The 17,835-nt window shown below is 38.0% G+C and overlaps 1 protein-coding gene across 13 annotated transcripts in view; it reads right to left on the bottom strand.

The window, feature by feature from the left end:
* CBR4 (carbonyl reductase 4) overlaps positions 1-17,835 on the bottom strand; it is a 105,818-nt gene that overhangs the window by 72,007 nt on the left and 15,976 nt on the right. Inside the window, exon 5 of one of the 13 annotated variants that reach the window (XM_008518831.2) lies at positions 14,747-17,827. The exons of the other annotated variants lie outside the window; for them this stretch is intronic. Coding sequence (XP_008517053.2) covers positions 17,649-17,827 — 179 coding nt within the window. The 3' untranslated portion in view covers positions 14,747-17,648. Of the gene's footprint in view, positions 1-14,746; positions 17,828-17,835 lie in introns of those variants that run through there. 13 annotated transcript variants of the gene reach the window in all.

Below are 17,835 nucleotides of genomic sequence, written 5' to 3'. Positions count from 1 at the left end.
ACACGCTGTGGCAGTGTCCCACATAAAAAATAGAGGAAGACTGGCACAGATGTTAGCTCACCAACAATCTTCCTCACCAAAAATACTCCCAACTTTTTATTTAAAAATAAAACACAGGTACAAAAAGACACTTAAAACAAATACATAGCTTAGCGATTTATTTTAAGGCTAACAATTCTTGAAACCACCATCCAGGTCAAGAAATAGAACTCTGCCAGCAGAAGCCCCTCCACACGTCCCATAGATTTATAGTTTAGTCTTGCCCATACTTTTTTTTTTAATTGTGGTAAAATATACACAACATAAAATTTCCTGTTTAGCCATTTTTAAGTGCAAAGTTCAGTTTGCCCCTGTCTTTAAATTTAACATGTTTTTAAAATCACTTTTAATCTACAGGTTCCACTCCATCCCTTCGTTCTTCTTATAATTTATTTGTTGAGGAAACAAGGCAGTTGGGCCTATGGAGTGTCTTACAGACTGGATTTTGTTCCTTGCTACTCATGGTGCAATTCAACATGTTCCTCTGTCCTCAGTATTTTCTGCAAATTAGCAATTGGATCTAGAGGTAGATCCAGAAACTTGATGAAATCTGACTTCAATCTAATCTGCTTTTTAATGCTCTACTGTTAACTATAAAGAAGACAGCAAGGGGGTCGGCCCCGTGGCCAAGTGGTTAAGTTCACGGGCTCTGCTTGGGCAGCCCAGGGTTTAACCAGTTCAAATCCTGGGCACGGACATGGCATTGCTCATCGAGCCATACTGAGGTGGCATCCCACATGCCACAACTAGAAGGACCCACAACTGAAAATACACAACTGTGTACCGGGAGGCTTTGGGGAGAAAAAGGAAAAAGAAAATCTTTAAAAAAAAAAGAAGACAGCAAGTATCACGAAGATTTGAGGACAGCATGTAATATGATACGGATTCAAAAAATAAAGCAAGGTGCAGAAATAGAGTACAAAGAGAAGAAAACTTCTATTATTAATAAGCTCAGAGAAATAGGAAAAAAAAAACTGCATCCAGGAAACAAGCACATGATGCAATGAATAAGGAATAATCAGAAAATAAAAAGGAACTCTTGGGAATTAAAAATAAGAAGCTAAAATTAAAAACTCAAATGTAGTTTGAAGATCTAATTGGGGAACCCTCCCAGAAAGTAGGGCGGAAAAAAGGCAGAGAGAGAGAGATTGAAAGGGTCCACCGATGGATGAAGAAACACTCACAGCAAAGCACACCATGATGGAACACTGTTAACACTGAGGGCGAAGAGAAGGCCCTAAGCAATCCCAGGGGGACACAGAAAACGGGTTGTATTTAAAACTTAATGGCAACACTGGAGGACTTAAGACAATGGAGCAATTCCTTTAAAATTCTACGGGAAAATGATTTCTAACCTAGTATTCCATACTTAGTCAATTTAGTAAATAGCAAGAATTAAGGACATTTTCAAACAATGAAGGGCTCAAAAATTTTATCTCCCATGCAACTTTTCCTATAAATTGTTGGAAGATGTGCTTTACCAAATGAGGTCACAAATGAAGAAAAGGAAGACATGCGATCCATGGAACAGGGGATCCAACAGATGAAGAGGCAAAGGAAATCTTCAAGATGATATTGAGGCAAAATCCCAAGATAACAGCCACACAGCAGATCTAGAGAACAACTAGTCAAGGTTGCAGCAGATCAGGAGACCGGAAAGATCTACTGAAGACACGAAATTGATGAATTACCCAGTGTTTCTGAATATACTAACAGGATATTTACACAATTGGGAAGGATTTGAGAATTAGTGAGTGTTGAGAAGATGGAAAAGTAAACAAATGAACAAATAATACTATTATTTATTCCAAAGAAAACAAAATATTGTGCAGGAAAAGTAACCACCAAATACTACATAGCTTAACTGTTAGTAGTGTTTCTATAATTATAAGACATAAGCGCTGATTATGATATAACTTTATTGGGGAAGGGTGTAATGGGAAGTGTGGTTGTACATAGCAGTGGTAGGGGTACTGGTCAAGGAGATGTAAATCCTCATCTTCCTTACTGGGAAGCTGATATACAATGACTAATTCCAAAAAAATCAAGAAATATGTTAATTAGAAATAAGGAGATTAATCCGAAATGAATCAGAGATTAAGTGACTCCTGTTTTTCAACAGGAAACGACTCTCTAAATTATGTTAATGTATAAGTGAAAAATATAAAAACTAAATTTAAATACTAAACTACAAAAATAGTATTGCTGGAGCTATGGATGGTAGGTACCCTTTCAGAGAAGGCAGAATATGTTTTATGCCATTATGGTTTTCCCTTTGATTGCTTTCAGCTTGCAGCTTAGGTCACATTTCTCACTCACAAGACTTACACACTGTTTTCCCAGTTGTGGAAAATTGGAAAGCAAAGCTGGGCCACTGTGGACAGTAGCACTCCAAAGCATTCTGTAGGAACATACCCCCAGCCCACCCTCACTATGGATCAAAGGTTAAGGGCTAGGACAACCAACCTTAGAACTGACATGATGTGTATATGTCAAGAGAATGGTCAAGGCAGACCACAGAGCCTGAGCCAAGAGCACAAAGCTGCCAGCTGTGGAACAGCCATGGCACAAGGATTAATCTCAGCTCAGTACAACAGAACTACAGGAAAGGTATCATTAAAATGAGTCAGACTCTAGGAAACCACGGGAAAGTTGCATAGTGCCTCCTCAGTTCCCTAATGGCCTAAGGGCACAAATATTCACTTCTAATTGACCCTTACCTAAGGGGCATAAATTGTCTGATGTAAATAATACAGTCTACACAGCAGCACTGCTTTTAGAACAAGTTTTCACTCTCTAAGATATGCTCAGTGATACAGAGCACAGTTAACATTTTGTGAATAAACCAAAAATCACATTGTTCATAACCTGTATGTTTCAGATCAAGATGAATAGATAAATTTGAAAATAGGACTTGAAAAATAAGGCTCAGAAGTACATCAATAAAAGTGAAAAATACTAGAGTATAAAACAAAATGCTTCCAGCACTGGGAGGACTCCAGAGACAATGTACCAGAAGCATTCCTATCAGGAGGAATGGAAATAACATTTACTAAAGCACCTACTATGTGCCAGGCATTATACCAATACATTAATGCTATTTTATTTAATCTTTACAACAACTCTAGGAATTGTTACTCTCTTTTATAGGTGATGAAACAGGCTCAAAGGAGGGATGTAATCATCACAGTCAATTAGTTATAGAGTTGGTACTTGAGACCAGGACTTTCTGACTCCAAAGGCCATATCTTTCCACTAACTTCACTGTAAAAGATGTGAAACCCTCTAAAAGAACCAGGGCTTGAATGTTTATTAAAGGGCACTAAAAATTAGTGACACCATCACCTTTCAGGAGATGAGAAGTTAGTACAAGAGGTCACTCAAAATTTCAATAAGATATACACAAATAAGATTCCTATCATACTCCTGGCAAGTATAGTATGTGTTAATATCAAATATACCTACACACACTTAGATAAATATGTTAGTCAGCTAAAATAATTTAAAGATAAGGCATAGATTACTATCACTTTCAGGAAGGAAGAAATTGCCCCTTCAGGATATATTCTGAACACTACCTCAGCACCATTCATTTGAAGCCGTTATCACCCAAAAGCTTTCAGAGGAAGAAACTACTACCAAACATTTCTATTTAGACTTAACTAAAAGTGATTCTGCTTACTAAACACAATTTAGAGGCTTCTAATTAAAACACTAAATAATCAACTTGGTTGTTTTGGCAAATGCCATGCAAGATGACCATATGACATGTTATTACAAGACTATCACAGTCGTACGTCGCTTAACAACGGGGATATGTTCTGAAAAATGCGCCGTTAGGCAATTTCATCATTGTGCGAACATCATAGAGTGCATTTACACACACCTAGATGGTATAACCTACTACACACCTAGGCTATATGGTTCTAACCTTTTGGGACCACTGTGATATACGTGGTCCGTCGTTGATTGAAACGTCGTTATGCAGCACATGTCAAACTACAAATAGAAGATTCTATTATTATGAAAGAAGGGGGAAACGGACTTGAGAACAGCCAGAAATCTCTGCTATCCAGGAAATAGATCATCCAAGACAGAAATAAGCCAAAAGAAATTTCCAGGATGGTGGTAAAGTTCCCGTTTGAAAATTGTACAGCACACTGAAAAGCACTGTCCAGACTGGAAGAGGTATATGGGGGGTACCAGGAAAGGTATCTCCAACAAACAAACAAACAAAAACTGACAGACCATGGTGTAAAGAGGAGTCTTAGAGTTCTGGTGAAGAGTTTGGGGATAGAATCTTGATGCGCATATTTCAGACTAAACAAATATAAAACAAAACAATTAAACAATTATTAACTCTAGAAAATTTCCCAAAGTGAGAATGGGAGGAAATATAACTATAGACTACTCCATGCCTCAACTGTTGTGGTAGCTAGTCTTCAAAGTCTTTTTTTTTTTTTCGGTCAGAGTCCACTTTACTGAGTGCTGTACCATTTACACAGGTCAGAGGAGACAGGCCGTGGCTGAATGGATCCATCTCGGGGGTTTCTGCTTCAGAAGGATGAGACAGGCCGCTCAGGACAGAGCTTGCAGGGCCCTGGAGGCAGAGTGCCAGCCTGGCTTCTGCCCCTCATCACCTCCTGCCCCGGGCCCCAGGAGAGGCCCCGCCTAGAGCAGCATCTGGGAAGGTCCCCCTTCCTCCCACAGAGCTACAGCAGCCTGGGTTTGCCAGCTGCTCTGCTCCCAGCAGGGGAAAGATACCCACCTAAATGCTGACACAGGAAGAACAAAGGGAAGGAGCCTTGGGGTCAGAGGTTGGGTGCCCCAGGAGCGGAGCTGGGTCCAGAGGCCCAGGCTGGCCCACGGAGCTGCACTGGCTTCTCCTGGTGCCACGGCCTGGGGGCTGCAGGGAGGGCGGGGCTGCACCCAGCTCAGCATCTGGCCCATAGAGAAGATGCAGACAGGCAGAGGCTTTAGCATCTGGTTTTTATTGGTTACTTGTTTTCTCAAATGCAGCATTTTAAAAAAGTTCCCTGAGGTGGTAGTTTAGTCATGGGTGGAGATGGGGACGGACGAGTGGTCACTCGAGGGGAAAGCGCCTGTGTGCTGTGGTGGGTGCTTCACATGCAGTATCAGGCCAAGAGGCCAGTGTCCAAAATGAACTGGCGGGTCTTCCTCTGCCTCCCTCTAGCTCGCTGGTGTCTCCCGGAAAGGAGCTTATACCCTCAGCTAGTGCCCCAATTTTTGCGGCTGCTGCCCAAAGAACACCTCTAGATCATTTGGCTCTGTGGCCAGCGGGGCTTATGCTCACAGGTCCCACAGGATGGGAACAAACAGAGAAGTAATTCTTAACCTGCTATGACCACCAGGGTACAGCAAGAAGCAACAGACCGAGTGCCAAATCTTTCTGTGAAAGAAGCCTATCAGCTCATCTTCATAGATGCAGCCTAAGGGGCAGGCTTTGATTAAACACACATCTAAGGGCTGACTGTAATCCTCTCCTGAGGTCTTGGAGAACAGGTGCTATCTTCGTGCTCTCCCTCTGCCATGCTGCAGAGTGCCAATATCTCCCATATGGAAGCTTGTACACACATCTGGTGCGCTAGTTTTTGTGGCTGCTACCCAGGGTACACCCTTTGATTGCCTGGCTCTAATGGCCAGCAGGGCTTGCATTCACGGGTCCCAAGAGACTGTAACAAATGAAGAGACAGTTCTTGGCTGGCTACCACACCCAGTACACAGTACAGACAGCAGACTGAAACATACCCCCAGTCTTTATGTTAAAAAGGCCTATTTGATTGTCCTGGGACTTTAGCCTGAAGGGCAGTCTTCTGGTATGGCACACATCTAGGGGTCTACTGTGGTATCCTGTGAGAACAGAGGCTGGGGGATGCCATCTTTCCACTCTACCTCTGCCATGCTCCAGGTTGCTGGTATCTCCCACAAAGGAGCTTGCACACTCATCTGGTGCCCCAATTTTTGCAGCTGCCACCCAGGGAACATCTCTAAATTGCCTGGCTCTCGTGACTGACAGGACTTATGCATGAGGTCCCACATGACTGTATATAGTTGCATACTTTAAAACCTGCCGCCTCAGGGTCTGGCTCCCAATTAGTCGGAATCTAGGTGCTGACTGAGATCCTTCTCTTTGGGACACTGACAGGTATTGGCACACCCTCAACTACTAGCAGCCACTAAAAATAAAGTAGGCTGCTTGGACCATGACAAAGGTTTGAGAGACAACCAAGAGCTAGGTCAGGGTTGAATGATATGGTTCATCTCCCACACAAGACCATTCCTTCAAGGCTGAGAGAGGTGGCAGTTTTACTTAATGCATAGAAACCAACACAGAGAGTCAAGGGAAATGAAGAAACAAAATAATAGGTGCCAAATGAAAGAACAAGACAAAATCTCAGAAGAAACATCTTAATGAAACAGAGAGAAGTGATTTACCTGATTAAGAGTTCAAAATAACAATCAGAGAGATGCTCACTAAGCTCAGGAGAACAATGGATGAAAAAAGTGAGACCTTCAACAAAGAGACAGAAAATATAAGAAAGTACCAAATAGAACTCACAGAGCTGAAGAATATAATAATGAAGCCGAAGAACACAATAGAGGGGTTCAACAGCAGACTAGGTGAAGCAGAAGAAAAGATCAGTGAACTCAAAGAGAGGGCAGTAGAACTCACTCAGAGCAACAAAAAGAAAAAAGAACAAAAAAAAGCAAAGATAGCTTAAATGACTTATGAGACAACAGCAAGCAGACCAACAACTGCATTATAGGGGTCCCAAAAATAGATGAGAGAAAGAGAGGAGCAAAAGACATCTTTAAAGAAATAATGCCTGAAAACTTCCCTAATCTAGGGAAGGAAATGGACATTCAAATCCAGGAAGCCAAAACAGTTCCAAAAAGATGAACCCAAAGAAACTCACACCAGGGGCTGGACCAGTGCCAGAGTGGTTAAGTGCACACGTTCTACTTCAGCGGCCCGGGGTTCACCGGTTCGGATCCCAGGTGCAGACATGGCACTGCTTGGCAAGCCATGCTGTGGTAGGCATCCCATATATAAAGTAGAGGAAGATGGGCATGGATGTTCACTCAGGGCCAGTCTTCCTCAGCAAAAAGAAGTGGATTGGCAGCAGATGTTAGCTCAGGGCTCATCCTCCTCCTCCTCAAAAAAAAAAAAGAAACCCACACCAAGACACATTATAACTAAAATGTTAAAAGTTAAAGACAAGGAAAGAATCTTAAAATCAGCAAGACAAAAACAACTTGTTACACACAAAAGAAATCTCCATAAGACTATAAGCAGATTCTTCAGGAGAAATTTTGCAGGCCAGAAGGGACTCTCATGATATGTTCAAAGTGCCAAAAGAAAAAAACCTTCTGACCAAGAATACTCTACTTGGCAAAACCATCATCCAGAATTGAAGGAGAGATAAAGACTTTCCCAGACAAGCAAAAGCTAAAGGAGTTTATCACCACTAAACCAGCCTTACAAGAAAGGCTAAAAGGACTACTTAAACTGAAACAAATGGATGTTAATTAGTAACAGGAAAACATATGAAAGGATAAGTCTCACTGGTAAAGGTAAATATAGTATAATTCAGAATAATCTAATGTGGTAAGGTGGTGGGTTAAAAAGCTAGCTATTTTCTAAAGCTAGTATGAAGGTTATAAGACAAAAGGAGTAAAAGTAACTAGAACTACAATAATTTTTTAAGGGATACACAAGACAAAAGATGTAAATTGTGATATCAAAAACTGAAAACATGGAGTAGGGGAACAAAAACGCAGAGCTTTAGAATGTGTTCAAACTCATTATCAACTTAAAATAGACTATTATAAATATAAGTTGTAATGTAAGCCTCATGGTAACCACAAAGCAAAAACCTAGAGGAGATATATAAAAGAGAAAGAGAAAGGAATCTAAGCATACCACCACAGAAAATTATCAAATCACAAGGAAGAGAGCAAGAGAAAAAGAAAGGAACAAAGGAATTACAAAACAGCCAGAAAACAACTAACAAAATGGCAATAAGTACAATTACTTTAAAAGTAAATGGACTAAATCCTCAGTCAAAAGACACAGAAAGGCTGAATGAATTTAAAAACAAGACCCATCTACATGCTACCTACAAAATATTCACTTCAGATATAAAGACACACAGAGACTGAAAGTGAAGGGATGGAAAAAGATACTCCATGCAAATGGAAACCAAAAGTAAGCTGGGGTAGCTATACTTATGTCTTATACTTAGACAAAACAGACTTTAAGACAAAAACTGTAATAAGAGACAAAGAAGGTCATTACATAATAATGAGAGGGTCAAGCAAACAAGAGGATATAATGTTTATAAATATTTATACACCCAACATAGAAGCACCTAAATATATAAAGCAAATATTAACATACATAAAGGGAGAAATATACAGCAATAAAATATTAGTACAGGGCTTTAATAACCCCCATTTCATCAATAGATATCATCCAGAAAGAAAATCAGTAAGAGAACATTGGCATTGAACCACACGTTAGACAAAATGGACTTAACAAACATCTACAGAACATTGCATCAAAAAGCAGCAGAATATAAATTCTTCTCAAGTGCACATGGAACATTCTCCAGGATACATCATATGTTAGGCCACAAAACAAGTCTTAATAAATTTAAGAACAATGAAATTATATCGAGCATCTTTTCCAACCACAATGGTATGAAACTAGAAATCAATTACAAGTAAAAAACTGGAAAATTCACAAATATATAGAGATTAAACAATACGATACTGAACAACCAAGCATCAAAGAAGAAATCAAAAAAGATATCAAAAAATACCCTAAGACAGATAAAAATAGAAATATAACATACCAAAACTTATGAGATACAGCAAAAGCAGTTCTAACAGGGAAGTTCGTAGCAATAAATGCCTACATTAAGAAACAAGAATAATCTCAAATAAACAACCTAATCTTATACCTCAAGGAAGTAGAAAAGAAGAACAGATGAAGCCCAAAGTTGGTAGAAAGAAAGAAATAACAAAAATCAGAGCAGAAATAAATGAAATAGAGACAAAAAGAAAATATCAACGAAACTAAGCTGGTTTTTAAAAAGAGAAACAGACAAACCTTTAGCTAGACTCACCAAGAAAAAAGGAGAAGACTCAAATTGTTTAAAATCAGAAATGAAAGAGACATTACAGCTGATTCCACAGAAATACAAGGGATAAGAAACTACTATGAACAATTATAGGCCAACAAATTAGACAACCTAGAAGAAACAGATAAATTCCTAGAAATATACAACCTACCAAGACTGAATCATGAAATGGAAAATCTGAACAGACTGATTACCAGTAAGGAGATTAAATCAGTAATCAAAAATCTCCCAAGAAACAAAATTCCAGGACCAGATGGCTTCACTGGTGAATTCTCCAAACAATTTAAAGAAGAATTAACACCAATCTTTCTCAAACTCTTCCAAAAGACAGAAGAGGAAGGAATATTTCCAAATTCATTTTATGAGGCCAGCATTACCCTGATACCAATATCAGACAAGATGCCACAGAAAAGAAAATTACAGGCGAATATCCCTGATGAACGTTGATGCAAAAATCCTCAACAACGTATTAACAAACTGATTCAACAATACATTAAAAGGATCAGACACCATGATCAAGTAGGATTTATTCCAGGGATGCAAGGACGGTTTAACATCTGCAAATCAACCAATGTAATATATCACTTTAACAAAATGAAGGATAAAAATCTCAATAGATGCAGAAAAAGCATTTAACATCCATTTATGATAAAAACTCTCAACAAAGTGGGTATAGAGGGGACAAACCTGAACATAATAAAGGCCATATATGACAAGCTCACAGCTAACATCATACTCAACAGTGAAAAGCTGAAAGCTTTTCCTCTAAGATCAGGAACAAGAGAAGGACGCCCACTCTCACTAGCTTTATTCAACATAGTACAGGAAGTCCTAGTCAGAGCAATTAGACAAGAGAAAGAAATAAAAAACATCCAAATTGGAAGGGAAGAAGTAAAACTGTCACTACTTGCAGATGACATATTATATATACTAAAGACTCCACCAAAAAACTGTTAGAACTAATATACAAATTCAGTAAAGTTGCAGGATACAAAATCAATACACACAAATCTCTGGCAATTACATACACTAATAATGAACTATCAGAAAGAGAAATTTAAAAAACAATGCCACTTATAATTGCATCAAAAAGAATAAAATATCTAGGAATAAATTTAACCAAGGAGGTGAAAGACCTGTACGCCAAAAACTATAAGACACTAATGAAAGAAAGTGAAGAAGTAAATGGAAAGATATTCCATGCTCATGGATTGAAGGAATTAATATTATTAAAATGTCCATACTATCAAAAGTAATCTATAGATTCAACGCAATCTCTATTAAAATCCAATGGCATTTTTCACAGAAATAACAAACAACACTAAAATTTGTACAGAACAACAAATGACCCTGAATAGCCAAAGCAAACTTGAGAAAGAAGAACAAAGCTGGAGGCATCACAGTTCCTGATTTCAAACTATATTACAAAGCTATAGTAATCAAAACAGTATGGTATTCACATAAAAACAGACACATAGACCAACAGAACAGAATAGAGAGTCCAGCTATAAACCCATGCATATATGGTCAATTAATTTATAACAAAGGAGCCAAGAATATACAATGGGGAAAGGAGAATCTCTTCAATAAATGGGGCTGGGAAAACTGGACAGCCACATTGAAAGAATGAAACCAGATCACTATTTTACACCATACACAAAAATTAACTCAACATGGATTAAAAACACAAACATAAGGCCTGAATTCATAACTCCTAGAAGAAAACATAGGTGGTAAGCTCCATGATGTTGGTCTTAGAGATGATTTTTCGGATTTGAAACCAAAAGCAAAGGCAACAAAAGCAAAGCTAAACAAATGGGACTACATAAAACTAAAAAGCTTCTGCACAGCAAAGGAAACTATCAACAAACTGAAAAGGCAACCTACCAAACGAGAGAAAATATTTGCAAATCATATATCTGATAAGGGGTTGATATCCAAGATATATAAAGAACTTATACAACTCAACAGCAAAAAAATTAAAAATCCGATTAAAAATGGGCAGAAGATCTGAACAGACATTTTTCCAAAGATATACAAATGGTCAATAGTTACATGAAAAGTTGCTCAACATTACTAATCACCAGGGAAATGCAAATCAAAACTGCAATATCACAGGGCCAGCATAGTGGTTAAGTTTGCACACTCCGCTTCAGCGGCCCAGGGTTAACCCATTCAGACCCCAGGCATGACCCTACAGACCATGCTGTGGCAGGTGTCCCAAACATAAAATAGAGGAAGATGGGTACAGATGTTAGCTCAGGGCCAATCTTCCTCAGCAAAAAGAGGAGGATTGTCAGCGGACATTAGCTCAGGGCTAATCTTCCTCAAAAACAAACAAACAAACAAAACTACAATATCACCTCACACCCAACAGAATGACAATTACAAAAAATTCAAGAAATGACAAGTGTTGGCAAGGATGTGGAGAAAAGGAAACCCTCGTGGACTATTGGTAGAAATGTAAACTGGCGCAGGCACTATAGAAAACAGTATGGAGGTTCCTCAAAACATTAAAAATAGAACTACCATCTGATCCAGCAATTCCACTTCTGGATACTTTCTGGGTACACTCTTTGACATCAGTCTTAGCAGTATCTTTTCGAATATGTCTCCTCAGGCAAGGGAAACAAAAGAAAAAAGAAACAAATGGGCCTACATCCAACTAAAAAGCTTGTACACAGTAAAAGAAACCATCAACAAAGTGAAAAGACAATCCACCAATTGGGAGAAGATATTTGCAAATCATATATCCAATAAGGGGTTCATATCCAAAGTATATAAAGAACTCACACAACAACAAAGAAACAAACAACCCAATTAAAAAATAGGCAGAGAGTATGAACAGGAATTTTTCCAAAGAAGATATACAGATGGCCAACATCACTAATTATTAGGGAAATGCAAATCAAATCACAATGAGATATAACCTCATACCCATCAGAATGGCTATTATTAAAAAGACAAGAAATAAGTGTTGGAGAGAATGTGTTGAAAAGGGAACCCTCATACACTGCTGTTGGTGATGTAAATTGGTGCAGCCATAATGGAAAACATTAATGGAAATTCCTCAAAAAACTAAAAATAGAACTACCAAATAATTCAGTAATTTCACTTCTGGGTATTTATCCAAAGAACAAGAAAACACTAATTTTGAAAAGATATATGCACCCCTATGTTCACTGCAGCATTATTCACAATAGCCAAGAAGTGGAGGCAACCCAAGTACTTATCAACATATGTTGGCTGTATGTTTCCTCTTCTGTAAAATGCCTGCTTTGTATCTTTTTGCCCATTTTCCTATTGGGTTATTCTTACTGATTTATTGTTCATTATATATTCCTGATACTAACGCTTTATTAGTTATCTATGTTGGATAAAACCTTCTGCCAGTTTGTAATCAGCCTTTTTGCTATTTTTAAGGTGATTTTTGATGAACAGGAAGGTCTTAATTTTGTCAATTTAGCCAATATTTCTTTTTTACGTTTAGGAACTCCTGCCACACCGCAGGGTCAGAAAAATACTCACCTGTATATTTTCTACTAAGCTTTCTGTTTTCACATTTAAGTCATTTTTCCACCTGGAATTTATCTTTGTGTATAATATGAAGTAAAGATCCAGTTTCAATTTTTCCCCCCTTACTTCTGCCTTCTGTCCTCATCTATCTGCAAAAATAATTCTTATTCAGCTAACCAATGACTTCCAGGTTACTAATCCATCTTTTTACTCCTTACTTACTACGTCCAGCAGTACTGATATTCAGGACTCCATCCGACAAGAAAATTTTCTTTCAGTGGCTTCTGGGACACAGCCTTCTCCTTGTTTCCTACCTACCGTTCTGACTAGTTCTGATCTCAGACTCTTGCAGGCTCCTCTATCTAACCAGGCAGTAAATGTCCAAGTTCCTCAAGGCTCCACTCTATGCTCACACTTAGAACAGTGCCTGGCACACAGTACAAGTATTTGCGATTGCTGTCATCTTCTCTAAACTCTCTACCTGGGCAATCTGTTCTATTCCTTAATGCTCAAGACTTTAACCACCATTTATACAGCGATGACTTATAGAATATTTCTTCTTAGAGGTCCTACCTCACATGTATCTGATGTCTCCTCTTAGATACCTCCAAGACACCTCAAACTCAGAATGTTTAAAATTGAACTCATGATGTTTCCTCCCCCACCTCCCCAAAACGTGCCCTGGTTCAGTGTTTTTTGTGAATGGCATCACCAACTCAATAAGGTTTGAAAATCAGAAACGCATCTGTTTCCTCTATCCAATCCATCACCAAGTGCTGCTGATTTTCTAAATCTCAATTCTGGCTACTTGATTTCCACTTCTATTCCCACTGCCCTAGATTTGGCCTCCTGTTGTCTCTCGCACTACCTCAAGTGGAGGTCTTCCTGCGCTATTTCCCTTTCAGCCTCTTCTCCACACTACAGCCAGAATGATCTTTCCAAAATGCATCAGGTATCCCTCCTACTTCAAATCCTTTAACGGCTCTTAGGATAAAGTTCAAACCCCTTAATGTGGCCTACAAAGATCTGCAGAGTCTAGGCCTACTGCCTCATTTCATACCACACTCCCCTTTGCTTTATATTCCAGGCATAATGACCTTTTAAGTCCTGATTCACCATGCTCCCTCTCACCAAAAGATTTTTACACGTTTTTCCCTCTAAATGGAAGGCTTTACTTTAACTTTAGTTAACTATCTCCCTGTCTCAAAGAACCCGTTCCTGACCTTCCAGAATAGATCAAATTCCCCAATACGATGATTTAATACTAACAAGAGCTTCTCCTTCTTGCAGTGCTTACCTCAGTTGAGATTTTTACATTTGTGTGATTGTCTAAGATCTGCTTGTTTTCCACCCTCACCAAACCCTATTAGTCGGCAAGCTCCAGGAAACTAAGATTTATTTCTTTTTTTTCTCACCATTGTACCTCCCATGACTAGCAATATCTGGTATGTAGTAGAAATGAATAAATATTTAATAAAGTAATGAACAATCTGAATCACTGAAAACTTTTGCTAAAACCACCTCCACATTTTCCTCACCCTGCCCTACTCATAACAAAATTTCTAGAGATGGGGCTTCTGAAGTGTTTAAAATTAAAAAAAAAAAATTCTCCAGGTGAGACTGATACCATCCCTATTAGGATTATTAGCCCAAGAATTCCAAATTAAATTGGTAGTAATTACTGAAACTAAGGCATATTGCCTAAGAGAAAATACTTGATTGGGTTAGCATTGTAAATTCAGCCATAATTTGAAAGTAAGCATCAAAGTCAGAGATAAATGACCAAAGAGGGAGGTACACTACAGAGATCTGATCAAAAAAGAATATTCCAGGATATGTACTGATGCAGAACAGATATATCTATATATCTCAATAATGCCCCCCAACTGTATAGCACAGCGTAATGAGTGACGATCCTGAATCATTAAAAAATATATACTGATTTGTCAATGTATTTACTAAGTATATCCAATGTACTCAGAGCTGAGCAGGCAAGGTGGGGGTATCAAAACAAGTACAAGATATTTAGTACGTACTTAATATTTATTGTTACTTAATTAGCTAAATGAAAAAAACACAATATGGTGTTTACCCTCAAGAGCTTACAACGTAACTAAAAGATAAAATTAATATAAAAGAAACAAGAATTATTAAACACTTTTAATATGTTTGTCAAGTTAGGACAGCGGTATGATTTCTCAATTTACATATATTTCCATTTGAAAAGCTTGGGAAAATGTTTCAGCAATATAAGGCATAATTCTTGAATATTCAGAATAGTCTCCTTTTATTCTAGGTAACAGAAGCATATAAATTAAATGATCTTTTTTACACTAATTATTGCCCCCTAATTTATAACATATAATTCTATTTCTAGAAAGCACTTTAAAAACCGTCTTATAAACTGAATATGAATAAAAGTATGAAAAGGAGCACAAATTTTAAAACCTTAAATGCAAAAATTTTAATACATTGGCTTTAACCATAAAGCATTTTTTAACAAGTGATAAACACAGGTTAGTCAGCAGTAGCGGTCTCGTGGCTTAGATTCGGTGCTCTCACTGCCCCAGCCTGGGCTCCTTTCCTGGTCAGGGAACCACACCACCCGCCTGTTGGCTGTCACACTGTGGCAGCTGCATGTTGCTGTAATGCTGAAAGCTATGCCACTGGTATTTCAAAACCAGCAGGGTCACCCATGGTGGACAGGTTTCAGTGGAGCTTTCAGACTAAGACAGGCTAGGAAGATGGACTGAGCCACCCACTTCCAAAAAAATGGGCCACAAAAACCCTATGAATAGCAGTGGAGCATTGTTTGATACAGCACCAGCTGAGAGGATGGTGCAAAAAGATGAGGCAGGGTTTCGCTTTGCTGTACAGGGTCGCTACAAGTCAGAATCACTTGATGGCACTAACAACAAAACACAGGCTGGATTATGGGCTCCTGAGGAGTCAGATAACACCTACAGATGAGTCTTCTTGTTAAGAATTCTTGAACCTCTGAACATAAGCAACAGCCACCAAATGATTTCAGCAATAGGATGCAAGTATTAAATTAAATTCTACCAGCTTGGTGGAAGTGGATGGAGAATTCCCCCGGAGGGGAACAGCGACAGCGTATTTTACCCATTTCAAGATCTTGCCCCATATTGCACCAGTTTGATATGGGCTGGGCGAGGGGGTGGAACAGTTAAATATTTCTTAAAGTGTAAATCTATACACTTAAAGGTTAAACTTATTTGTAACCTACATCGTAGTGTCATTAGTTCAGTGAACTACACTGCTTTCTTCCTAATCACTAGTCAAATCAGCCTTACTGATGATTTCAGAACATGAGGTGTTCAGAGAAGGGAACAAGCCTGAATGGGACGTCATAAGGAAGATGTGCAGGTAGCCAAAGGCCAGCAGGTAAGGAAACACTAGAAAAACAGCCTAGTCTGCCTGCATAAACTCTCCTAGCTTAAGCTAGAAGCATCAGCTACCACATTTGAAACCATCCTGACAGCTGTATTTCCTGTATCTGCCTGCAACTGTTAATGCTGAGAAATTCTGTATATTACCATGCTTGTGTTTAGTAGACAATTTTTAATAATTTTACTCACACTTAACTGATTTTCTCACATCCTAAACAGACTTCTCTAAATAAAGAAGACTATTTCAAAGATAAATTTTAAATAATGTTTAAGGAATCCTGATTTAAAACATAGATTTGACTTTACTTTTTATTCTTACTTTATTTTTTATTTTTTACTTCGCATTTATTTGGTATATCCTATTCATACTTTAGGGCTATCAATAAAAAGTTAAATCTGTTTACATAAAGTAATGTTCAGCTCCAATAAAACCGTAAAAAGATTACTTTTTAAAATGCAGTAAACATTTAAAATTTTTTACATAAAAATCAACACGAATCCAGTGACATATATTTCCACACTATTCCCCACAAAAAGAGTCCAATGCAAAACAGATGTTGCCTGATATTTCGCATTCAGTTTGTGTCTTTATCTCTATTCTCAGGAACATATTTTCTTTTTAAGTCCAATGCTTTAACAGTTCCTTGTGAAGACATTTAATTCATCGTTATTGCATTATTCGTTATCATTTATGATTGTTCATAAGTATCTTTCTAAAGATTTAGGGTAAGAATCATCATTATATTCATTAATGTGAAATACTCTTAATTTTTAAAATGTCACTATTTCTTACACTAATTTTTAAGTAGCTGCTATACTGTGTTTTGTGTATTAAATAAAAACAAAACACTTCTACTTCCTAAATGGATAAGATCTATGCAGCTCATTACTGTACCAGATGTTAATATTAAAACCTTAAGGGCTAGTCCTCATCATCTTTGAGAATTCTATAGAATGGGCCAACTGTACCATACTTACATTTGTAGATTATTTTGCCCAACTGCTCAATCGGGAGTAATGCCACTCAAAGAAACCAGACTCTAAATTCATGCCTATATCTACAGTGATACTAAAAGGAATACAACATTTAACTTCAGCAGGGTTGCTAAAGTATTGACGACTAACTAATGTCCGGTAAATACTGGTATTTTGGCAATGACCCACAAGGTTAACTACTAGAGAATTCAGCCTAATACTATGAAATAACTCATGATAATTAGACTAAATAAGTTTTTCCACTTTTGAGACAAAAATATATAAATTAAGGTAATACCTGTTTATATTACTTCCAAAATGTCTACATGCTAAACTTGCTACAGCCTGTAACGTATACACCATTTAGAAAACACAATTGATCATTGTTCTTTTTAGACATATTCACATAAAGATGGAAATCAACATTTGTGGCATCGATAGGTTTGATTAGCAAATGTCACCCTTGTAGGCATGATTGTCTAATCAACAGCCAGAGTGTGTCCTTGATTCTAATTACCATTATAGCTGAATAACCTGTAAATTACATCGTGAGTTGTAATCCCCCATCCACAGCCAGAACATGCCCTGTAATATACGGTGATTCTAAAAGAAACACAACTGCATGCGCCACATCAATAGGTTCTCCAAACCTCCCAAGCGGGATACTTTTCTTTATATCGTCTTCTTTCAAGTCTTTCGTCATATCTGTGTGAACAAATCCTAAAAGA

This window comes from Equus przewalskii, chromosome 2 (genome assembly GCF_037783145.1).
Source record: "Equus przewalskii isolate Varuska chromosome 2, EquPr2, whole genome shotgun sequence".
NCBI lineage: Eukaryota > Metazoa > Chordata > Mammalia > Perissodactyla > Equidae > Equus > Equus przewalskii.
The sequence above is the reverse complement of the archived record's forward strand: the minus strand, read 5'-3'. Positions and strand labels throughout refer to the sequence as shown.